The sequence below is a fragment of the Corticium candelabrum genome, chromosome 14 (assembly GCF_963422355.1).
Source record: "Corticium candelabrum chromosome 14, ooCorCand1.1, whole genome shotgun sequence".
NCBI classification, from domain to species: Eukaryota; Metazoa; Porifera; class Homoscleromorpha; order Homosclerophorida; family Plakinidae; genus Corticium; species Corticium candelabrum.
The window spans coordinates 196,486-221,956 of NC_085098.1; the positions used below are offsets into that span (position 1 = coordinate 196,486).

Consider the following 25,471-nt stretch of genomic DNA (forward strand, 5'->3'; position numbering starts at 1 on the left):
ACCAAGGCATTGAGGCATCAGCACCTCTATGCTTTCATTTAAGAGCAACATTTATTGTTAGCTTTATGATAATAATATCCTAAACAATTTTTAATTTAATTGGTTCACACAAGTCATTAATAATCAATCTTGTTTAGTGCTCACCTTCCCTTAAGACTAAGCACTGCAAATACATCAGTGGCAACTGCTAGTGTTCTGCAGCCAGGATTGTAATGCATTGCTGATTTCAGAAAAAAACGCATTAGTTGCTAAGACCAAAACTTGAAGTCTAAAATGCAACCTTGAAGAGTGCCAGTAACCTTGTGGCTCTTCTCAGTAACAGTAGTTAAGCAAGTCTGATCTTGTATATGCCACACCTAGTACAACAGACAGCATTAACTCTGTACTAAAATTGTTTACACACAGTCGATTAACAGTAATTCAAAGCTGCCTGAAGTACAAATCACCTCACCCACCCTAGGCTCCCAGTGTAAATGCAAAGCATGTGTGCACTACTGTACCATAAGATAATTGCTATCATGAAACCGCTTGCGCAGCCAAGGCAGGTGCTCATAAAATAGCAACTTGTGAAATAAGTGAGCAATCACAGACACAGCCCAACCTCAGGGACTATTGTTAAGTCAGTGGCTGTTACACATGCTACATCCCATATGAAACTGTAAATCATCATTAGAAATGGTGCGAGAACTGCTGGCCCTGTTTTACTCAACGATTCATCAAAGCAGTGGTATACAGCTTGTTGACCTCTCCAAATGAGAACGGAGTCCATGTCATGATCAGATTGGCATGTGTTGCTAGTGCAGTCTATCTGATGATACCTTCGACTCAGCAAGCAGCTCTTTTGTACGATATTGGCTCTCCTCACTAAGCGTGGGAAAACAGCAGTGCAGTGGACCTACCATGTTCAGGAAATGTAGAGTTGACTCGTAGTTGCATGTGTTGTGTACTACGTATGACTTGTTTCCATGCACGGACTCTGATTGCTACATATATACACTAACCGTGTACAATGAGTTCATTTCTCAAACTACCGCACTGCAGATATAGATTTGGCGGTGTACTGTTAGCAAAACTGAATGCTGAAAAGGAGTCGTGACACTGCAGAATATTACACGGCTGAGCTGTCTAGATACATACTAGAAGCAAACGATGATGTCAACTACGTACTTCGCGCAAAACAAGCAAGTGCGTGAAGCAATGTCGCATGTACTCAACTTTCATACCTACATGATTAGCTGATCAACATAACCTTATCCAAGCTATGAAGCTGGATCCGGGGTCCCACGTCACTATGATGTTCTTGAAAGCGACCAGGTTCTCTCTCGCTGGAGCAATTTTGAATTGTGTGATTCACGTGCGTTAGCTCAGCGACTGCGCGGAAGAGCCTGGCTTGCAAGGCTACTGCAGATGTTGCAGACCGGTCACATCTTGTGAGCCTCTGGGCGGTAGCTGATTAGTCTCTAAATGCGCTAATTGCTAGTCTACAGTCGAAAAAACCGCCCTTGATAAAGTCTGTGATTCTGCCATGTTTTCTTTAAACTTCAACATATCCGTACAGTATACACTACGAATACTTGGAAAATCCGAACCCAGCCTGAGCTGCGAGGGAACTGATGCATCTAGTAACTATGGGTGCGTTTGAATACTAGTTCCAGTTCTAGAACTGGAACTGCCAGAACTGTCAGAACTGTTGGAACTCTTGCTAGCAAATAAACGCTTAGAACTGTCAGCAAGTTGAGGATGCGCAAAGGCTCATACGTCCGGTAAGCGCAATAAGTAGAGTGGCATTTCTACTCCACTAACTTGTTGTAGTCTGTTCGAACATCGGCAGGGCTTTTGCTTTCGGATTTTTTAGCTGCTCGCCAAGAAGGTCACTGTAATCAGTTCCAAATGTTGTTTCTTCTAGTGTTTGCCAAGCCGATGGTCGCCACAAGTGCATTAGAACCTACAAGAAAATCCACAACGACCTCAGCATCTGTACTCGCCATTTCACTTCGGCAGCCTCCAGGAATTTGCATTTAGGGCGTGACAGTTCCAACAATTCCAGCTTGCTAGGCAGAACTGCTAGAACTGTTCTGACAGTTCTAGATAGAACTGTCAGAACTACCAATCAAACGCTATTGAACTTTGCTCCCCCCCGCTAATTCCAGTTCTAGAACTAGTATTAGAACACACCCATTGAATGTTACTTCATAGGTCTTTGTATATACTACAGGTCTATCCAAAGCGGTGAAGATCTATACGTAGATCTATACATAGATCTAGCAAGTGTTGCATAACTCGTGCGAACGGATAGCCTCTCTAGATGTGGAACTCACGATTATGCATTGCAAGCTAGAGTCCAAAAGCAAAATTGCAATTTGCATGCGAACCTTCTAGAGTGTTGCGGAATTCGTGAGAACACATCACCTTCGCATACGGAACTCCTGCATAACGCATTGCGAGCTAGTCTCTGCATGCGAAATCGGCCAATTCGCATGTGTAAACGACATTCGTAAGAGACTCGCAAGTAAATCTCAAGCGATCACATGAAGATTTTCTTTAGGGTAGAAGCTGCACAAGTGCTAAAATAAGCCACCTAGATGACTATTATCTGACTGCCTGCTATCCTCATGTATTTAGGTCTTTACTCACAAAATGATAAATTCAGATAAAGAAAATAAAATGTGCTCATAAGTGCTTCCCTTCTGACAGCAGCTTTGTTTCCTCTCCACAAAAACAACATAGTCAAATTAATGACTCTTTCAGTGTCTGCTAGCTAGAATTGACTACATTATGCTACAGTTGCCTTTCTTATTTTCCATCACTGAATATTAATGAAGAGCTCAATTTATAAACTCAGGCATTTTCATCTTAATACTCTCAGCAATCAAGAAGTCAGCTAACTACTTCAAAATAACTTTACGAAGGGTTGCAAACTCTAACAAACACCAATCAAGTTAGTTATATTCTCATGAAAAGGTGCTTCAGTAAACACAAATTACTATGATTTTAAAAGCATGCTTTTCCTATGGGGTCGTTCAAAATTTACAATACCAACGCCCCTCTCCAAAGCATATGGAATCCATGTGTTGAAAGGACACGCTACATAGTACCACAATAGCTATTTTATATAGAACCTATTGAAAGGTTGACAATTAATGGGCACATGCATAGAACTCATGGTCCATCGGCCAACTACGACAAATGTGAAGTTCATTGCCCTCATCTCGCAAGGAAGGCTTTTAGTAGCAAATGCTAGACAAAGTACTCATTGACTAATTTCAATTTGTTGCCACTTTCAAAAGCTGTCCGTTGTTGATAAATTACGGATGATCTAATCGTCTCAAGCGTCCTTATTAGAGACTTAGCTAACAATGTTCCCTAAGCCTCGCCCATGTAATGCGCTTAGGCCACATAGATTTACGGCGCTGGCAGCCTGGCACGTTGCATTTATAACCTTAAAGATACAATTGCCTTACTTATACAACCTTCTATTTGCTTTGTTACCTACAGAACGTGACAAACAGTCGCTCCAAAAATGCTTTCAGCGTTTTGTACGTACGTAGATACCCGTATAACCATCACTTGCCACCCAAGGCGATGCACTCATTAGATATTAGTTATCAATCAACAACGGACAACTTTCGTGAGTGGCAACATTTTGAATTTTGTTAGTGACTATTTTGGCTACCATTTACCGTCGAAAAACCTTCCTTGCGAGATGGGGACAACGAAATTCGATGTCTAGGTGTCTTTTAGACTTTGGCCGAAGGACTATCAATGAAATACTCATTTACGCTAATGGAGTGTTGGTTGGCTCACTGAAAGACAATGCCTTCTGTAGGAAACTGAGATAATGTCCTGAATGCTGACTATCAAGAGCTAGTGAAACCCTAGCTCTCAAATGATGTCAACTGAAAGTTTCTTTGTTATTGATCTGCCCACAAGAAATCCACAAGAAATACCCCTCCCTCCCTCCCTCCCCTCCCCTCCCCTCCCCTCCCTCCCTCCCCTCCCTCCCTCCCCTCCCTCCCTCCCCTCCCTCCCTCCCCTCCCTCCCTCCCCTCCCTCCCCTCCCTCCCCTCCATTAAATTATACCTCTACGTATAACTGCATGACTTCCTATTCATAATTATAACTAGAAATCTCCAACTGAAGACTTATCTACACCCTGGAACACTTTACCGTACCCTTAACCATGATTACTGTGCAAGTAAATAATTAGACTCATCAAATTATCTAAATTAGACCCCCAAATATTTTCAATCAATACCTTAACAGTCTTGTCTGTTGAGATTGTGTACACTCGTGCCTCAGCTTCACAGATAGCCAACTTTGTAATAGGACCATTGTGACCACGAAGCATAGCAACTGGCTTGCTAGTAACAAAAACAACACAGAATGCAATCATATTTCCAAATTTGTTGTTACAGTTTCATGGTCTAGACAGAGACTCACCTTGGCATGTATGGATTCCAAAGTCTCAACACTCGATCCATTCCTATAATCCAAACTCAAATCACCACACATACCCTATTGCTTTTCTAAACAGAGTGTGCAAGGCTGCAAATTCTAATTCTATATACCATATAAGATGAAATATTGGCGGGAATTTAGTTGGTGAATTGGCGGATTTTCAGCAACGTCACTATAAAATCTGCCATTAATTTGGCCACCGGGATATGTTGATGTCATCACCCACGTGGATCAGGCATCGTATGTGGTACATCACGCGGATGAGACCACAAGATGGTAGGTAATCCCTGCTTTCCATCTGTTGTGCCTATGAATGAAGTCATGAGGCTATGGATGAAGCTGGACCGTCACGTTCACGCTGGTCCCATTCTTTGCACTGACACAACAGTTCTTCATCACTAGGCAGTAGTTGAAGACCAGTAAGTTAATGAAATGTGAGCCATGAACACATCTGTCAATCCAAACTCCTTCATGACCATGCACTTATGGTAAGACATATATCAGTTATTATCAAACAATGATGTCCGACAACCAAAATAAAATCTGCCAATATGCTTTGTCCATAAATTTCTTAGCAAACCATCAAAATAAATTCCGCCAATATTTCATCTTATACAGTATTTTGTCTATGCCTACATAAAATAAAAATAAATTGGCAAATAATTCCCATCATGTCTTACATTTAGCATCAAGGGATATAATCTACAAAGTTCCAATGAGATACTAAACATGCATTCTGATTAACTGTCAATTTCCACTACTTTCTAAGTTGTATTAAAAGCAGAAGACTATCTGCCCTCATGATATTATTACATGTCGCATAATTTTAAACTAAACAACAGTTTACAAGAGAGTGAATAATGCATATACCCATCTGCATTTACCTCCTGTTGCCAATGTGTTATGTGGTGCAGAAAAATCAAATGTCTTGGCACCTTTGTAAATCTTAAAGACTGTCTGGTCTGCATCATAGTGACGACGCTTTTGTTGAAATAGATTGCGTCGACCAGCAGGATTGTTACTGAGCTCGCGTAAGAAAGACTCAACATGAGTGCTGCCTTCAACAGATCCTGTATACAACAGACATTTTGAAGACAATAACACAAAACAAGTAAACACAAATCAAATGCTAAAAATGGTCAACAATAACCTCAAATCAATATGAACAGAACTGAATCAACAGTATGCACTGTACAAAAATTACTCATAGTAAAGAGCTTAAATTCCAAACATATTAAACTGGGCACAGTAAATATCGATATCACTTTTACAGGTACATACAAGAGTTATGAACTAGCTAGCTAGCTTGCTTCAAACAACAAATAAATTCAGCTGATCAATGTTAACAATAAGTATACTTTAGACACTATTTATGCCTTGGAATGCAGTTACTAATGTAATCTCACCACTGCAAAAGCTTGTTAAAATTAGTACCCAATATGTACATACTCAACTAACAAAGCATCTCTTAAAATTTTCATAAGAACTACCTACTGTAGTTTGAACTTTACAACATGCGTATGATCAAACTTCATGGTTTCCATACAGTAATTAGAAACCTATCTACCATTGCTGCTGTCACAAAATAAATAAATTTAGTAAACTAATTATCCAGACAACATGACATGGCAGCTATACAAATTTGTTGTCTAAGTTCAGGCTAGACATCCAGCCACAACAACAGTAGTCTCAGGTAGACAGACCCTATCCGCCATTATACTTCCAGTGAGAAAGGGCTAGGGCTAAGATCCTTTTCTCGCCAGAAGTATGATGGCAATTAGGGTCTGCATGACTACCCAAGACTACAGCAACAGCATTCTAGATGTTTTCTTGCTAAAATACAGTCAAACTTGACATATGTCCTTACACAAGCAAAATGGCTATAACACCTGCTGCATGGTTCAACATTCACACATTACATAGACTAAAATTTCTGATTTATTGCTCGCTTATAACAAACAAAGAACCGCTTTTAAAGTATACTGCCTGCAACTGCTATAGAATCAATGCTATTGATGTGAAACTTTAACCTTAGTCTAGAGTCAACATAAGACTCTATTCATAACACTTACTACTTCAAGATAAACATTGCACTAAGTAATGTCTGTTAACTATAAACATACCAATGACAACAGCACTGTTTGGATCATGTGAACAAGACACGACAGATCGAATTGCTTCAAAGTATCTCAACTGTAATAACATAAAAATCAGTCAAAAACTATTTTACCAAATGCGACTCGACATGATTTCACCTCAGCTACCCAATCCTCATGAACTTTCCACCTAAGTTAATCACAGATAATACCAACTTTTAATGAAAATATATATACCATATTTCACAAAATAATTCCCTAGAGAATTACTCTTTGCATACACCTGCCTATATCAATTGAAGAGAATTTTTAACTAAGAAAAGGAATTATTTGCGAAAGAGAATTCTTTAATAAACAGCTTTGCTACTACAACAGCTGTAAGTCAGTACATTTCCAACACATGAGTAACTTCATAACAAATGAAAACAGAGTGTTCATTATCACCAATATGCTTGCCATCATCATTTGTTAGATGGCTTTACATCAACACCAAAGTCAACCTTTTGTGCAACCATTGCATTAATGCATTGCCTGTCAAATCACTGACAAGATCAAAGCAAAGTCTTCAAATTATCAGGTTTACATTCGTTGTCTGTTAGAGGTCACAAAGAAAGACAAATTTTAGTTGCTCAGCCTCTAGCTTCAAGGATCAATGCAACATGCATATCAGAAATAACACCCACAAATATGCTTCTACATGAGGCAGCATCCAAGAAGCTGCTGAGAACAGAGAATTTTTAGGATGAAGAACTATAATTTTGCAGTATCTCATGCTCAGGAATTGTTAAGTAAAGTACGGTAATCAGCGTTGTAGAAACATTTCAAACAAGCTTTAAGTTAATAAAATTTCACACATATACAGACAGGCAAATTAACAAACATTGAAACAGGCGAATGGTTGGTTATTATGTATACACTTGCTCCAAGAGCATACTTGTGGTCCCTATCACAGTACATTGAACTGTACCATAGACACCAAAAAATGTGACCAAATACCGTGTACATAAAGCTAACTACTACATATACAATAGAATGCAACATAATTTAGAGAACAAATTAAACTCATATTGTGGTGCATTGATGAGGGATTGCTTGCACCAACCTTTAAAGTGAGAAATTGTAATAACTCGAGCAGCAAACAGGTTACACATATTTCAAGTGTGCATACACAATCTTATATCCATAGAAAACACCAACTAGCCCAATGATTCAGCAGTAGAAGAGATACAGCTTGCACGCAAGCACAGGCGTGCGTGCACGCACGCACAAACACACACACACACACACACACACACACACACACACACACACACAACACACACATAAAGAAGCATTAAAGTGCTAAACCCTCGGCTGCTGACGTAGGTTACAAAGCGTTCATCCACTAATTAGTCAGAGCTAATACAGAGTGTGAAAAGGAGTCTGGACACATTGAATGGCACATGGAATTGTCAACATCCAATTGTAATTCAATACCTCTTGAAAGCATGCAAAGACATGACACCAACTGGCACACGTATTATACACGAATGATAACAATTAGCGAATGCACTGCATTCCAATTGGCTAGCCATCTACAAAGGTATTACTGTAACTCTAACACACTTACACCTCGGGGTAACTACTGTAAGCTCTCACAGTGCATGCACACACAGAGGCTTAATAACCCTTCACAAGCAAACTAAACAGCTATGTAAATAAAAATCATTCATTTCTCTTAAACATGTTTCTCCTCCACCAGATGGTACCCTCTTTTTCAGTCAAGCCCCTATCCCAACTTTGGCCCTATTTCTAGAATTCTGACACATAGAATTCACTTAATTGATAATATGTGACTAATACACAGCTAAGTGCTCGCATAGTGACATCACTCAGCTGACTCATGCCAAGTAAAATTCAATCCTTTACAACAAAATAGAAGTGTCCCCACCATAGAATGACATTGTCAACATGGTTCGATCTGTTCTGTCTATCGCAGTCAGAGAATTCAACGTGGAGAGAACAAGCACAAGCATCCTGATTGAGACTCCAAGTATATATGATTAACTAAAGATATTATGCAATTCATGTGGGAGGAAAAGCATGAAGCTTTATGATGAAAGAAACCAATCTCTACACAGCTTGAAGAAGGATTTTACAAGTTTCTGCAGCAAGTGCATTAGCCAAATCCAATGTAGCATCGATCTATATGTCCAATGTGGCACTTAATGTGTGAAACAAGACACATTGAACAAGAGTTCCACATCCTGGAGTTAAATTTACAACTAGTGTTAGTTGATAAAAATGTTATTTCAAAATCACAATATGATACAAGACCTACGAGTCACAAGTTCCAGAAGACTACGAAGATGTCTTCTACATTATTCAACTAATGTAGCTGACTAAAACTGTATAAGGTAGCAAACAGTGTCCTTAATTAGCTCCATAAAATAAGTTATATCATTACAGATAATGAAACATATTGCAAAAGTAGCATCGTAATGTGTTACATCCTACAGCAAAGCCTCATATAGTTCGCTAATAAGGGTGGAGGATACTCAAGTAAATACCGTATAGCAAAAAAAACAATTAATTTATTGCTTCTATACTTTAAAATTAAGACAGATAACTACGCATACTTGTAGGTGACCAGCACACAGTTAAGCTGCATGGTAGGTAAGCTGGTAACTCTCAGAAGCCAAACCATCGATCCTCTGTATTCACTGTGTTGTCCACAAATGAATCACACAAGAAGTAGGACTTGATGTACATTGTTTTTAAAACAACTTAGAGAGTTCATGAATAAAGATCTTAAACTCTTGCATGCAATCTTGCATTGACACATAAAAGCATCATGCTATGAAAGCAAACCATGGCAACGTATGTGAAACAAACATACACATAGATGACAAACATTTACAGCTGGCTTCACAGCTTCGCAAGTGTAATGTATTGGTTGTGCCACACTCTAAATTACCTGACAAGTCTGGAATCAGGTGAACTTGCAACTTGGTCCAATGTAACACTTGGTACTTGATCAGACCTGGGAAATTTCTTCCATAGTCTAAATGAGCACTATTTTCAACAACTACAGTCTGGTGACGTTTAACTATCTCATTACCCACCTAAAGCAACTTGAAATATTATAAAAAATGAAAGTGCTGATACAACCCTACAAACAGCAATGAACGCATTGATTAACATACAGCGAAACTGCAATGCCTCACAATACAAACAATTAAAATAACCAGCCAAACAGATATGTACATAATATTTCAAAATATTAATAAATAAATAAATAAATTCATTACATTACTGTCATGCATAAAAACTGCATAGTTGCCTATCTAAACAGCTTAATTAAATTAAACACGTATATGAAATAGATTTAGACAATACTAAATGTCTGTATATATCTCTTCTCTATCTCTATATCTCTAGAAGTCTGATCTGTCTGTCTTTCTGTCTGCAACATCAATCACGCCAAAACTGCCGGGCCGATCGCCTCAAAACCGTGCATGAAGACTGCGTTCCACACCACAATGTAAACGCACGCCTCAGTATTTAGACGGTCCCCTCTCTAGGAGTCGACCCCCAAGTGAAATCTCACAATGACGTGACAGCGGCGCGACTTAGAATTTACGATCCCCATGCACATGCCACGAGAATATCTGTTTCATGCCTGGGTTTCGCTCTACCGGCGGTATCGAGTGTATTCTGTACTAGCCGACGCAACTGAGACATGAATGGGACATCTGTTGTTATTACAGTGGCCATCTGGCTATCTTCCCATAATCACAATTATCTACCAAGACGGTACGGCACGGGTCTACACAGGCAGTTGCATGAAGACTGCGTTCTACACCACAATATTACAAACGCACGTTTCGCTGTATTTAGATTTGAGGTCTAGCTAGGGTTAGGAACCTGTGTGTTCGTCATGCTATTGTTGTTGCTGATTTACCGAGTGGAGCGCATCGTTGTGTGTTGTTGTTGCTAACGTCTGCATGACGTGTGTGTGGTTTCCAATTACTAACGCATGCCAATCAAAAAACAAACGAGTACTAAACACGCCCACACAGAACATTTCAAGGCTTTATTTCTCCGTTATGGTAGAAGTCTGCAGTAAATGGTTGCTAAGGGTTGTGTCATGATGTGACAGCTTTCATCTGAGAGATTGTTGATTTTGGTAGGAGTTCTCCTTTAATTAATACGTAGGATATGTAATAGTATGCAACCCTAGCTGCACCTGTCTAATGTTACCTGGGCAACGCTGGGTTGATATGCTAGTATATATATTTTTTTTTCTTTCAAAATCAAACAATTCCCCAACATCCCCAAATCAACAAGTCTTACATTACACTAGGTATATCCCAACTATCAACTTCCTGTACTTCAAGCTGAATTCTCTTATGAATCATTCTCGAGTTATGTTTCCATAATTGAATAGAAAGTTGCTGCATCATGTTTTGGAAATCCTGGTGGAATTTAAGGCCACTGACTGCTGAGATTTTGGAAGCAATAGCTTTCAGAGTTTTTACGCTGAATAATGACCAGAGCCCCAAGGTCTCAACCACTAGGGGGTAAAAGAGACCACCAGCTGCACGAACTCTGTCTTCATGGCAAATATCCTTTTGTTCTTCACCTGCCTCTGCTGGGCTCCAGCCCTTACAGCTGATTTTGTCACATATAACAGCTGAAAAGAGTTTCTAACTGTTACACCAAAATAGGCAGGTCAACCCTCCAAGAAATCAGGGTGAAAACATCACCAGGACGGCTTTCAGTACAACCATTGCACCTCATCTCCCTCATAACATCTCTGTTCTCAACCAATAAGGCCTGGAAAATAACTTCTGCCAATGCATTGTGTCTACGTGTGTGCGGTCTGGACCAAAACCACAACCAAGAAGGTGATCTCCAAAAGTGTCAATGTGCTGACCACAACTGCACAAGACAGATGCCGGAGGAGAAGGAAACATCTTGATTCCCAACCAGAGTTGTACTGCAATAACAAACTCATGAGGAGACATGGAAAGGCCGAGCTTACAGTTGGGTATTACCCGCAACCAAGCTCCTGCATGAGATGTATTGACTGAGTTTAAATGTACTCTGTCTCGTAAGCTAGCAGTGTTCAACAAATACTTGACTAAGTCAGAGTCAACTTCTGATTGGATTTGTCGTTGAGTAGCAGTGCTGAAATCTAAAGTCAAAGAACCATGTTTGCTTTTCAGATAGTGACAAATCTGAAGATGACTTTCGGAGTCTCCTTATAGTAATGGCCTTAAGAAACGTAAATTTGCAATATCCAGTGAATTGCACGCCTTTTTGAGGAAGTCCTGTACCATCTTACAAGTAGAATTGCAACTTCCTACGTAAGCAGCTGGTGAAGACTGGACTGCTTCTCTCAGACCAAGTCCACCAAGTCTAATACGTAATGTCGCTTGCAGCCATGCCATATCTGTAACAGAAGAACAACAAATAATTTCTGAAAATCGACGTAATCCTTGATCAAAGCAATACAATTGTTCCAACAACATGGCCGGAACAACAGTTCATAAAATATGATTGACTTTGCAAACACTTTGACACCTTCAAATCAAATGCAATTCAACCTGTGGATCATCAAGATTACCAAGATTTGACTGGGACTCCAAGATTTTGTCAACACGTTTAGCTGTGGAGGACTCAAAAAATTCGACAGATCCGTGGACTGGTGATCCTAGTAACTCGATACCTTCTTATAAGCATCTGATTTCTGAAGGAAATTCAGGAAAAGTTAGGTCTCCAGAGGGCCAATATAGTTTGCATTTGTTTAAGTTGATATGCAAGCCAACAATGGGACCCTTTGCCAGTAACTTTGTAATAGAGATGATATTGATTCTCTATTACCAATGAAAGAGCCATCATCTAACTACCACAGTTGAAAGTGTAAGCCAGAATAAGAATCCAAAGAGTCTAGTAATTCCAGAATCACAAGAGAAAACAACAGAGGACTTAAGGGATCTCCCTGTTGAGCACCGGCTGTGGACATGATCCGATGGTTTCCAAATCACAACTCACCAGGTGAGTAGTATGACCACTGAGCCCAAGCAAACAACTGTGGAAATTCTCTCCGTAAGCGTTCAAGAAAAGCCAATCCAAAGCACTCATTAAACGCATTAGTCATGTCAATTTTCAAACAGCAGCAGTCTTTTCCTGCAGAGGTGGCATCAATGAAAGAACGCACAGAGTGGATAGCTGCTTCCAAACCTACTTGGCCGTAAGGCACAAAAACTTCTGGAAGACGATCTCTGATGGAAGCACAACATATCCTACTTGCCAGACGACAAAGAACTTCTCCTACAGCAATTGGGCGATAAACTCCTGTCTTTTTATGAGAGCACCAGTGATTGGTGAACCAAACAACCAAGGTGCTATCCTGGGATCAATCTTTCCAGCCAACAACTTTGACATCAGACAAGTAAGATTGTCAAGACACAACTGTGCATCAGGTGTGCAAGCTCCTTTTATGGCATCTACAAGATGTTGAGCACAAAGCTGAGAATAGCCTGGGTTACTTCCTCTAGGAAAACCGTCCAAAGCCGATAGGACTGCTTGGAAATCAACAACTAGTGAAGATGGTATGTCATCTGACCATTGAGGCAAAGCATGCTGTGGGTGACGTGACTGAAGCTCCTGTAGCGCATCCGCATCATCACGAGAAGCACAACCATGAGAGCCTAATGCTTTCATAGCATCGCCAAACCTGCCCTCATGTGATAAATTCAGAGAACAACAAGCATTAACTTTTGAGATAGAAGCCGACTGACGTGTCAATTAAGACTGACCCTCTTGCCTGGATTCTTTCCACAATGTGATCAATTCACCTTGCTGCCATTGACGAAGATGAGAGAGCAACACCTTCTTGATAACAAAGCGTTTCTTCTTATATATATGCTATAAAAGCATACCCAGTGTAGCAGCTATAGTGCCTGTTTTCATATATAGTGTCATCCACAAAGTAGTGATACTACATGATGAATCAAGCCAACATAAATATCTCTAAAATGGGCTCTGCAAAGCTTTATTAATTAAGATTTGCCAATGTCCAAGTTAATGAGATTTCAATTAGCAAGAATCTTTGCATCAACATTCCATAATATTCGTACAAAGCAATTCCAATTTCTTAATCTCTCAGTGAACCGCACATACTGTGCGACAAAGTCTTCGCAAAAAGCTACGCCCTAGCTGTACACTATAAAAACTGTTCCAAATAAAAAGAAGCACATGGCTTTATATTATTCCAAATAAAAAAACCACCTATGTGTGTGTTCCTAGAACAACAAAGGACTGATTTTAGCCTCAACAACAAGGCACAGGTAAGTACTTCAATGGCAACAACACCAAACAATTGCTGCACACATGTACTGGAAAGCACTTACTGGCACGCATGCATAAATTAACACCATGCGGTCACTAGACCCAAGCATCCCGGCACTTATTTTTCCAGGTGGCTAAGAACAGGCATTCTTATCGTCAAACGATAAATCGGTTCGATGCCTGACTGACTTACATCGTTTTGTCACATGTTCACCTACTCTCTGTTCGCTATGACCTTGAAACGTACTCAAAAGTCAGTAATCAAAATTGGAACGTGCTGCATGTCCTTGAAAGTTAGTAATCAAAATTGGAATGTCCTGCATAACTCCGCATACTAAAGTAGGAAAAGTAAAAGCTGGCAGCGTGAGAAAAATCTTGAATCTTGCTAACTATACATCGCAAACAGATAATTCTAACATCATTAGGAAGTTAGCGATGACGAGAAGACAAATATATAGAGCTTGTTTCTGATCAGCATTGTACAACTACAGAATTGGCTACTTCCTGTATAGCACGCGACGTGATTACACCCTCGTGACCAATTAGAACGACCACCTGTGACTTCACACGTGCCGCCAGGTCAATTGTGGCATTCTAATCACTACAGGGGTCATCTGTTCCAGAAACAAAGGCTTCTTCGCTTTCCGAAGTCTCTTCTTCTTCACGCCTTACTTCAATGAGAACACGGTCGACCGCTTCTTCAACTATCCCGTCGGTCTCTCGATAGTGCTTTTCTACTTTTTGAATGACGTGCTTGACACAGTTGGCTCATTTCTCAGCTGTAACCTGCGTAATGCCTTCTCTTGCAAGCGGCTCAATTCCCACCATGGTGAAATCCTTGTTATGAGATGCCGCATAGCCCTTGACTTGTGCCCAGATCAGCTCGATCGGGTTCAACTCGCAGTGACGGACAGGCAATCTCAGAACGTCATGACTGTGCAGATTAGCGAAGACGTCAGTCAGGTACTGCGAAGCCGGGTTTCTTGCTTTTATTAACATGAACGTCTCTGCTTTTAACAGTTTCTTGTCGTATGGGATTTCATGCGAGTCCAGATACTGGATCATGTCCTTTTTTGTGCTGCGTTTTGTCGGGATTTTCTCAACAACGCTATTATGATACTTGGCATTGTCAAGAACAATAACAGAAGTTGCTGGAAGGTTTGGAATCAACCTCTCTCTGAACCACTCCATAAAGTGGGCCGTGCTCATTTCCTGATGGTAGTCACCGGTGCCTTTCTTTCCTCTGAAAACTAGGTCAGCATTAGAAATCCAACCCTCTTTCCACCCTGCATGGAGAATAATGAGTTTTCCACCTTTTCCTGATGGGACTCTCAAACCTCCTTTGCCGTCGTAGTCAGTCCAGCATCGTTCCAAGATATGGTGCGCGTTGAACCATGTCTCGTCTAGATACACTATTGATCTTCCCTCATCTCTGTACTTCTCTATTTGTCTGAGATAGTGATGACGAGCAGCAATAATTCTGTGTTGTTCGTACAACGCTGTTTTCTTGTTGCGTGTTGTATATTTGAAGCCCATTTTCTTGACTGTTTTCAGAAGTGTTTGTTTGCTGTATGAGTAATCTATGTCTTGTTGTAGAGCTAAAATCAGTTTATCCATCGTTGGGAGTTCTCTGTCTGTGTAGAACCGGTGAATTCTACGACGAATGACTCCTTCTTGAAAGTTGTCAGTCTCCTGTTGGGCAGGACCTGAACCAGACTTCTTGTCTTTCTTTGCGGGACTATGCACATCTCCTTCAATGTTTACTTGGCGATGAACTCTGAATACAGTGCGTTCAGATACCTGCATCGCCATTGCCGTTCATTTTGTTACACTTTCCAGCATGATGGGCCCATCACGCTTCTCTTGCTCAAAGAAGGCATGGACGTTACAGATCATCCGTTTGTGAGAACTTCTATAGGCATCGATCCTTTTTCTAGAGCTCCTTCCTTGAATTGTATCTGAGCTATCTGTAGGAATAGCTACGGTTTTTGCAATAACAGTTGAAGACATTATAGCAAATGGGCAAGAAAACACCAAAATTGAGATACTGAATAGATTGAGTGTACTATATAGCTAAATGTACGCGTACATGGAATTTATGGATGTTGCATATGACATAGAGAATGAATGATTCATTACTGCACTTTGTACCATTATGACATCAGGAATATGTTTACAGATGAACTCGCTTCCATTTTGATGTGTAATGTAATCTGTATACCTTCCGTGATGCCCCTCCTAGGCTCCTATATCTACATAAATGTTTGCCGCAATTCCCACACTGCCAGCTATTGCTTTTCCTACTTTAGTACAAGCTGCAATGATATGTTCAGATCACAAGGTCGATAACAATGAACGCACGCTATGCATTTCAGAGTTGTTTATATGGTTGTTTATGTCAAGTCAGTCGTTCAGTCTCCATTTCCCGTAAAATGACTACTATAATCCTAGCGCATGAAATAATAAAAATCCCACAATTTAGTACAATCAAATCTGAAAAAAACTTGCAAACAAAATAAAAACACTAACCATAGACAGCAATCAGAGAGTGCATATCTCCGTCAAGGGAGCTCTGTTACCTCATAATGCCATTAACAATTATTTCCACGCAAATATTTAAAAGACTGTGTTCATCTTAGCATATGTACCGCATTTCTTCGACGAAACATCGTGCTTGATTAAACACCGCCCTCGTTTAAAATGCAGCAGCTGAGAGTACAGATAAAATATAAACTCTGCCCTCCAATAAATGCCGCAGTTTAATAAATTCCAATATATCTAGCTCAAAGTTTGAAGGAAAATCATATGACTTCAGAGGCAAAACGTTTCTTTAGACTACCTGGATACTGCTTAGCCTGTTTCACTGCATGATGTCTCAAAGTGTGAAATGCATACGGTGTATGGTGTGTTGTTGAAAAGGTGTCAAACCTACAGCGTGTACGCGTACACACACACTCCTAAAGCATGGACAGATAAACGCCATCCTTGAATAAACGCCTCCCTCGCTTAAATGCCACAGTTAAAACCTTAGCTAAAAAATAAATGCAACACCGTTTAATCGAAGAAATAAGGTACACATCCATTAACTGGCATAATCTATCCATTGATCAATAAGTGTAAGGAGATGGTATGAGTGTGCAGGAGCCAAATCAAAAGTCATTTCACTTTCCTAGTCAACGGTTCTAAGCACAGCAGCCTACCCCTCAAAAGGGGACCCTCGTTTGGATTCATCCCCAAACCAATCAATTGTTCCTCTAGCAAAGTTTTATCACCCCATCAAATTTCACCAAATCCATCCACACATTTTTGAGTAATTCTGCCTACAAACAACAAACATGTGCTGCTAACTGGCAGAGATAAACATAGCACTAGCTTTATCATAGAGACATAAATAGTTTTCATAGTGTAAGCATGATAATCAATACTGACCTCTCCATCACCAAATGAAAGCAGACAATAGTTGTGGTTCTTAGGGTCACTCCAAAAGTGTAACTTCAGTGGAACACTCTCTAAACCACTAATGTGACAGTATGGCTCAAAACTAGACAATTCATAGAATTGAAGCTCCCGTTCACTACAACAGATTTTGCAGTAATCAACACATTTTCAATCCACGTGCCTCTACAGTAGACTACATAAATGATGTGTCAATGTCCTACTATAGTAGACTACCCATACATACATAATTACACTGCATGGTACTTCATTGAGTACAAAACAATCAACGTATGTTAATGCAAAGGACAAAGTAAACCATTGGCAGAAACATAGGCTGTGTTCAATTTACCACTTTGAGAACTAAACAGGAGAGTTTTCATATACCTGGCAAATTGATTGATTATCACTGAAATCACCCCACCTACTGTGCAGATCAGAGTTCCAATAGTAAACACAATATATGTTTAGTGGAATTCCTCATTTTCTCCAACTCAAGTAGCTATATAGCATCACAAAAGTCCATGACAGCAGCCACACTGGCATTATCAGAAGTGTTGACATAATTAATTGAAGAGGCAATCCCACGAAAAAACAACCTAGGCTTTAAAATAGGTCTTGACGAGAGAATCCAAATGATGTTGGTTAATTACACATCCAAATTTGCCTCCATTGTTGAACTAAAAATCACTGCTTTTCATGGACCTTGAACCCTGGTTTCAAAGTCAACAATAAGGAGTGTCTTTCACATGACGTAATGGGAACATTTACTGGTAAGTGGTCATTATGTTACCATTCCAACTCAGCGAGAGATCAGGTCTCTAGTCAGAACGAGCAGCCTTGAATAGAAGGCTCCTGAAACTGTAGTTGTCATTCATGCACGGATCTCTTCTATATGGCAGGATCTAAGCTCTTGTGCATTCTACCTACTCACTATGCAAACATATCGATGAAAGAGAATGTTGACAAGCTAGATATGCAAGCTAGCGGGTCTAGTTTGTAGTCGGATGTTCTTCTGCTTGCAATACATCCTATACTTACGCTAGTTCATTGCGTTGGAAGCATACCTAGTCTAAACAAAGATCGATAGCATAGCTGATCTCATACCTGCCACTGGTTAATTCTCCTGATGCCTGGTAAAAGATGAAGCTCTCACCTTTGTGTATGAACCAGAAATAGAAATCAGTGAGTCTGACTCTATTGAGGACAGTCAGAAACATGAATGGATGGATGTCTGGTACACTTTCCAGACTTACCACTAAACCCTTGTCATTAGTTTGCACGAAAGACACACCTTTTGTTGACTTTGAAACCAGTGGTGTCATTATTACAGAAGCAATCATACTTAGTTCAACAACAGAGGCAAATATAGAGGTGAAACTAGGCATGCATTAGGATGTTCCCTGGCAGTTCCAACAATAAAACGGGTGTTCGATAGGGTATATGCAGTTCCAGTTCTTGCAGTCTTGCCATGCCCCATGCAGTTCTAAAACTGTAAATTGAACACGCCTATACACTACATCCACATGCAAAGAACAAATCAACAAAACAATGAGCATTTATGTACATATCACATCTATAGTGTTTGCATATCCTGACATCTTGGTTTCCACCTGTTGTTGGTGTTCATCTGCTTGTTTATATTCTATGTGACTGTCAGTTTGTCTGTCACATAGTTTCTTTATGCTCACGCATTCTGATATGTTATTCTTTATTTTACAAAGTTAAAGTATCAACTTTTAAATTTGATATCTATAACAAGTCTCACCCAGTTGAAATTACAAATTTGTTGAATTGCGTCAACAAGGCTACATCTGTTACCCATCTTTTCTTAGGACGAGTCACAGTGTCAGCACCCCGAGTGGTAGCTTCAGTTCCATGACCAACAGCGTCTGCTCCACGACTACCAAGTTTGGGTGGCTAACAGAAACAGGCATATAACTATCAGAGTCTACACACACTTGCACGTGACTCACATAAAATGTTCGCTTAAGAGACAAGTCAGTTGTCCAAAATGCAAGCATTCCATCCTAACAAGAAAACCCGACAATCCAAAATTACTCTATTACATGCATATGCAGGTGCAGAAAGACCTGACTAGCAGTAACCAATATATTGTCACTCTGATGGCAAATTCTGACTATTGTGTCACGATGTGGAGTAAATACAACTATTGCAGGTAGGTTGAACAACACCTATAAATAAACATAGCAAATAAATATAGTTGAATTCATCAGATATCACAACGAATAGGCATATAACCTTTACTGATCTGTGATATGCATCATCTTTCTCACTAAATTCAGTCAGCATGTAGCTACAAAATTCCCCCTAAACAACAAATAATCCACATGTATGCATAATATAACTCTAAAGAATCTCTAAGCTGTTGATATTCAATTTATGTTCACAATAATTGATACCCAATCAATAAATCCATCAGAACTTGTATCAACTTTCATGAACAGTGCTGTTATCAATTCTTCTGATGATCCCTAAATTGTAAAATACATAATAAATCAAGTATATATATAAAACACAAGTGCGATGCTATATGTACATCCACACACTGCCTAAATTAAAGCAACTCTTCCAACAATTAATGTCCAAATATGCCAAGTAAAGGGAAAAAGTCAACTAAGCCAGCTAACGTGCCATCTTTGCAGTTTTTTATTTGAATGTAATCGGATCTGACTGACAGGGCTACTACAGCCCGCAATTTTGTATTGTAGGTACTTTTGTTGTGATAAAAATGGTTTTGAAATAAATGAATGAATAAGTTGCCTTTCTTTTTGGTGAGTGTAGTAAAGACTTCAAAACAACACAAGGAGAACAGAAGGTTTAAGTTGATGTGTGCAACTTTGGGTGCTACCGTCCCAGTGACATCGTTGCCCTTTCGGGGATGCCACCTGCTACTATAGGTCTTATGCATTTGTTCGTTTATTGTCTCATTTGGCTACACGTCTGCGCCGGCTCTGGATTGTCATTCATTGTGTCGATGATTCTTTTGTCTGCTGTCCAATGTGATCATTCACTCATCTATCGTCTCCATCTTCCCGCCCTTTGTCACTGCTCTCTGGAGTTGCTGTTGCGGCCAAACCTGCTCATGGAGCTTCTACGCACTCGCTCTGGATTGTCAGTCATCATTTCGTTCTTCATTATGTTTGTTATTCAATGTTCCCGTCTACCTGCCCATAGTCATGCACCATCTACCCGCCCTCTGTCTCTGCTCTCTGGAGTTGCTGTCGTGGCCAAACCTGCTCATGGAGCTTCTACGTGCTCTCTCTGGACTGTCAGTCAGCATGTCATCATTTTCTTTTGTATGCTCTTCAATGTTCTCATCCACACGCCAATGTTCTTGATCTACCTGTCTTTCGTACTGCCCTCTGGGGTTGCTGTCGTAATGTTTGCATGTTTTCACAGTGTATTAATGTCGTTGATGAATGAATGAATGACAGGGATACTACAGCCCAGAACTTTGTATTGTAGCTATATTTTGTTGTGATATGGTTTAGAATGAATAAATGAATTACGCCAACTATCGTGCCAAATTCGCATTTTTTTGGTTATAAATGCAATTTGATCTAATTGACAGAGCTACTACTTTTATATTGTCACTAGATTATATATTGTGATGACAATGGTGTTCTTGAATGAAAGAATGAAACGCAGAGATGATCCACAACAAGATCCTCAGCATTGTGGGCAAGACGTCAATTGGCCAGGAAACTGTTAACATTCCAGCTGGACGGTTTTTCGGGTTTAGCTGAATCGTAGTGTGACATAGGGGCTCTTGGCCCTGGTTAGTTTCTTGTAGACATATATCTGTTGTGATGGCAATATCTCTCAAATATATATGAATGAGTAAATGAATAAGTGTGTGTGTGTGTGTGTGTGTGTGTGTGTGTGTGTGTGTGTGTGTGTGTGTGTGTGTGTGTGTGTGTGTGTGTGTGTGTGAAACGTAGAATGTATTCCTGTTGATGAATATATTCAGAAAGCTAGCAGGACATTTTTTCTTGAAATGTTGAGTTTTCACAAATCAACAATTTAGCAACAACGCAAAACTGCGCGTCTTTAGATCACTAGTGATGTCAGTTTCATTATATGGTTGTGAGACTTGGGCAATCACCCAAGTAGATATTCGAAGACTGACCACTTGTCATATGTGCTGTATTAGATCTATCTTGGATGTAACAAGACTGAACAAGATAAGAAATACCATCAACTTGAAATCTGCCAAGGAAGAACTAATTGAACGTCAAATTCAACATCAAAGATTACAGTGGCTTCGTCGCTTAGAATGGATGAACATCTCTCGTCCACAAAAGTTGTTGCTGAGAAGCAAGTTACATAATATGAAACGTCCTTAGCATGGTCCACAACATATGGGTTGATACCATACAACGAGACCTGGTATCATTGAATATTGACCTGTCACAAGCAAATGACCACACTTCCTGGCGGAAACTTCTTCTGCGATGCCGAAGCCCATAGTGGGTATTGGTGGAATTCCCGGTTCCAGGTGTGTGTGTGTGTGTGTGTGTGTGTGTGTGTGTGTGTGTGTGTGTGTGTGTGTGTGTGTGTGTGTGTGTGTGTGTGTGTGTGTGTGTGTGTGTGTGTGTGTGTGTGTGTGTTTATGCCTATGTAACAAATCTAGAGTTTTAAACCAGCAAGCATTCCAAGTAGAATAAGAATATTAGAAACCACAAATAACACAACACATACCTTTGCCCCCATTCCAAAAAGCTTTTTGAAAACTCCCTTAAATTCATCAATATCCAAACAACCATTTTGATCTGCATCAGCATCCTAATCACAAAATATGGCATCAAGAAAGGCACAAGCAGTCAATAAGTACGTTGCTGTTTAACCTCAAACATCCGTTTTAGCTCCTGCATGTGATCAAGGTTAAGAAACTCTTCAAACTATTCATACAAAAATTGCGGTATATTTCTAGAACAACACAAACCAATAACCATGCCTGACCTTCGTCTTTGAAGTTAATGTTCCCGATCCCAAACTGTGAGCTGAACTTTTTCTTCTTGATTTTGAGCCATCAGCAACATGACTGTTACCTTTATACATAATACATTATAAAGCATGCTAAAACAATAATACAATTTACATGCAAGTGCACATTCTTTACAATGTAAAGAGCAAGGTCTACATTTCAGATACCTATAGCATTGCTAACCGGTAAATAGCACATACACTGTACAACTACATATGTATATGTACCAAATAAGATGAAATAAACCCCATGGGCTTATTTCTTTCAGCAAGTTGCAAATGTGGAGCATATTAGAGTGCGAGGATTATTTATGCCGTGAGTCTTATAATTATTTCTTTCAGCAAGGCAGAAGTGCGGGTCTGATTGCTAACTTGTTTGTCATTCTGAAATTCCAAACTCACTGGGATGCAGTATACAGACGTACTGGTAACATAATATAATGTAGTTGTACTAACATAACAAGTCGAGCGATGCTTATTGTGATGCATGAGACCTATTTCTTTCAGCAAGTTGCAGATTCAGGATTACTAAAGTGAGGGGTTTGTATTTATGCCGCAGTGCTTATTTGACCTTATAAGGTATACCATTTTAACACCTACTAGCACAGTTGCCCACAATATAAATAGCTAACTAAACTGCTGTAATCACAGCCACAACTCAACAATTCTTAGGACCAAAATAGAGACACTGACAGCTAGACTTGGACCAGTCTTTCAAACAATGTTTTCCACGTGGCTGTATAATGTTTACACAAACGATGATGCCCATATATATATATATATATATATATATATATATATATATATATATATAAATATAATTCCCCAAAACATCCCCAAACCAACAAGTCTTACATTACACTAGGTACATGCCAACTATCACCATCCTGTACTTCAGGCTAAATTCTCTTATGAATCATTCTCGAGTTATGTTTCCATAATTGAATAGAAAGTTGCTGCATCATATTTTGGAAATCCTGGTGGAATTTAAGGCCACTGACAGCTGAGGTTTGGAAGCAATAGCTTTCAGAGCTTTTATGCTGAATAATGACCAGAGCCCCTAGGTCTCAACCACTAAAGGGTATATATGTGATGTAACGTAGATGGCACGCATGAAATGTATGATGTAACGTAGATAGATGGTAAATGTCATGCGTGTGACAGTTATTATGTATATGCATGAGGTATATGCGAGAGACGTAGGTTTAAATCCCACCTGGGCCACCTGTCTTTTCTTAATTCAGTCGATATACCACCAACTTCTTTACATGATATATATATATATATATATATATATATATATATATATATATATATATATATACATAAGTAGGTCTTATAATGAAACGTGGTCATGGGGAGAAATTTGAGGTTCATGTGTACACAGATATATAGTTAGCCAGAAAAGACATGTGCTCCAATGGGATAACTATAAGTGTTAGTTCAGTCGATTTACCACCAACTTCTTTACATGATATACCTCGTGCGCATACATAACAACTGTCACACGCATGACATTTACAATCTATCTACTTTACACCATACACACACACACACACACACACACACACACACACACACACACACACACACACCTTGCTCCTTACAACAAGGCAGAAACAGACATAACAGGCACATCCCCAAAACAGTCATCTGAATCTAAAAGTAGTCTACTTTCTATCAGTCTAGCATTAAACTTCCACAAGCTAACTGACAGTGGCTGCATAAGGTCATTGTAGGCCTGTGAAAACAAAGTGTTGTTTGAAGTAATCGTTTTGGTAGCATTGGTTCTCAAAGTTTCCAGGCTGGCAGGAGTTCATGCTCCAAATGATTCCACTACCTGAAGGATAGAAGAGTGCACCAGAAGAGGACACTAAGTCATCATATTTGGTGTCTTCTCAATCTCCTCTGCCAGACAAGCAACACCTGCGACAGTCACTGAACTTGACACAAATTTAGTTTGGAATGAATTACATACGGTTATATCAAAGTAAGCAAGACAACCCATCAAAAAATTGAGGTAGAAGACGTCTCCAGGGTGATCACAGGTGTCTGATGAGAATCCGCTCCTTTGAAGTGCCTTTGTCATCTATCAATAAAAATAATGTCTCTGAGAGTGTCGTGATGTTTTGACTGTAAATTAGACTGACGGCAGCCAAGGAGATGGTCACCAAAACTGTCAATTAACTGACCACACTTGCATCTTACAGCAGAAGGATGAACTGGAAAAAGAGCTATGCCCAACCATAAACAAACAGCAATACAGAACTCATGCCTGGTCATGGAAAGGCCAAGGTTTGGGTTAGAGATGGCTCTAAAATTATGTTAAGTCTGGCTTGGTCTCTCAGAGTGCATAAAAGTTTGAGGGCTTCATAGTTACTACTATCAACTTAACTGACCACACTTGCATCTTACAGCAGAAGGATGAACTGGAAAAAGAGCTATGCCCAACCATAAACAAACAGCAATACAGAACTCATGCCTGGTCATGGAAAGGCCAAGGTTTGGGTTAGAGATGGCTCTTAGCCACGCTCCAGCATGTGGTTCTAAAATTATGTTAAGTCTGGCTTGGTCTCTCAGAGTGCAAGAAAAAAGTTTGAGGGCTTCATAGTTACTACTGTCAACTTGAGACTGAAGTGTGTGTAGTGATAGTCAATCGACATTACAACTGGACTCAAAAGTTCCAAAATTCTGAAGAAATTCTTCTTTAGTACTAAATTTGCCATCAATTAGAGAACTTGACTCTCAAAAGTTGTGAAGTGAATAAATTAACTGACCAAATCTCTACTACAATTGCAGCTGCTAATAAAAGCAATACTAGCTGATCCATAAGCCTCTCATAGACCCAGACCTCCACGTTTGATGGGTAGTGTTGCTTGAAGCCAAGCTTCATCCAAAAGAGGTGAATAAGTTATGACCTCACGAGAGAGGCACAGGCCTTTGTCAAACAGTAGTAGTTGTTGAGTTGCCTTATCGGGAGCAACCGTACGAAGGTGATTAATTTTAAGTAGAGCCAAGCAGCTTCGAAGTAGATGTAATTCGATCTGCGGGTTGTTGATGTCTATGAGACACTTCTGAGCTTCCAAAACTTTGCTTATTTGACGTCTGAAAGCCTGATCATATAATTCACACAT

At 39.7% G+C, this 25,471-nt stretch overlaps 1 protein-coding gene across 1 annotated transcript; it reads right to left on the reverse strand.

The window, feature by feature from the left end:
- On the reverse strand, positions 1 to 25,471 carry LOC134189850 (WD repeat-containing protein on Y chromosome-like). The gene is made up of 19 exons (XM_062658245.1): positions 25,189 to 25,471; positions 22,314 to 22,402; positions 22,199 to 22,252; positions 22,053 to 22,136; positions 19,751 to 19,822; positions 19,590 to 19,658; positions 19,421 to 19,522; positions 19,304 to 19,357; positions 19,096 to 19,247; positions 17,322 to 17,466; positions 9,659 to 9,705; positions 9,511 to 9,597; positions 6,714 to 6,744; positions 6,582 to 6,651; positions 5,343 to 5,528; positions 4,441 to 4,483; positions 4,256 to 4,361; positions 281 to 356; positions 1 to 220 (listed from the first exon to the last, which is right to left on the reverse strand). The coding sequence occupies exons 1-19, from the start codon at positions 25,469 to 25,471 to the stop codon at positions 141 to 143; spliced, it is 1,830 nt and encodes a 609-aa protein (XP_062514229.1). The 3' UTR covers positions 1 to 140.

Bases quoted from the DNA above. Each gene is read 5' to 3' on its own strand.
- LOC134189850 (XM_062658245.1), bottom strand. From the start codon at position 25,471: ATGTGTGAATTATATGATCAGGCTTTCAGACGTCAAATAAGCAAAGTT. The intron at 9,706-17,321 runs GTCAGTATTGAT...TGCTGTTTGTAG, and splicing joins TTTCATTTGGTGATGGAGAG to GGTTGTATCAGCACTTTCAT. The intron at 4,484-5,342 runs GTAAATGCAGAT...TTTGGATTATAG, and splicing joins TAACACATTGGCAACAGGAG to GAATGGATCGAGTGTTGAGA.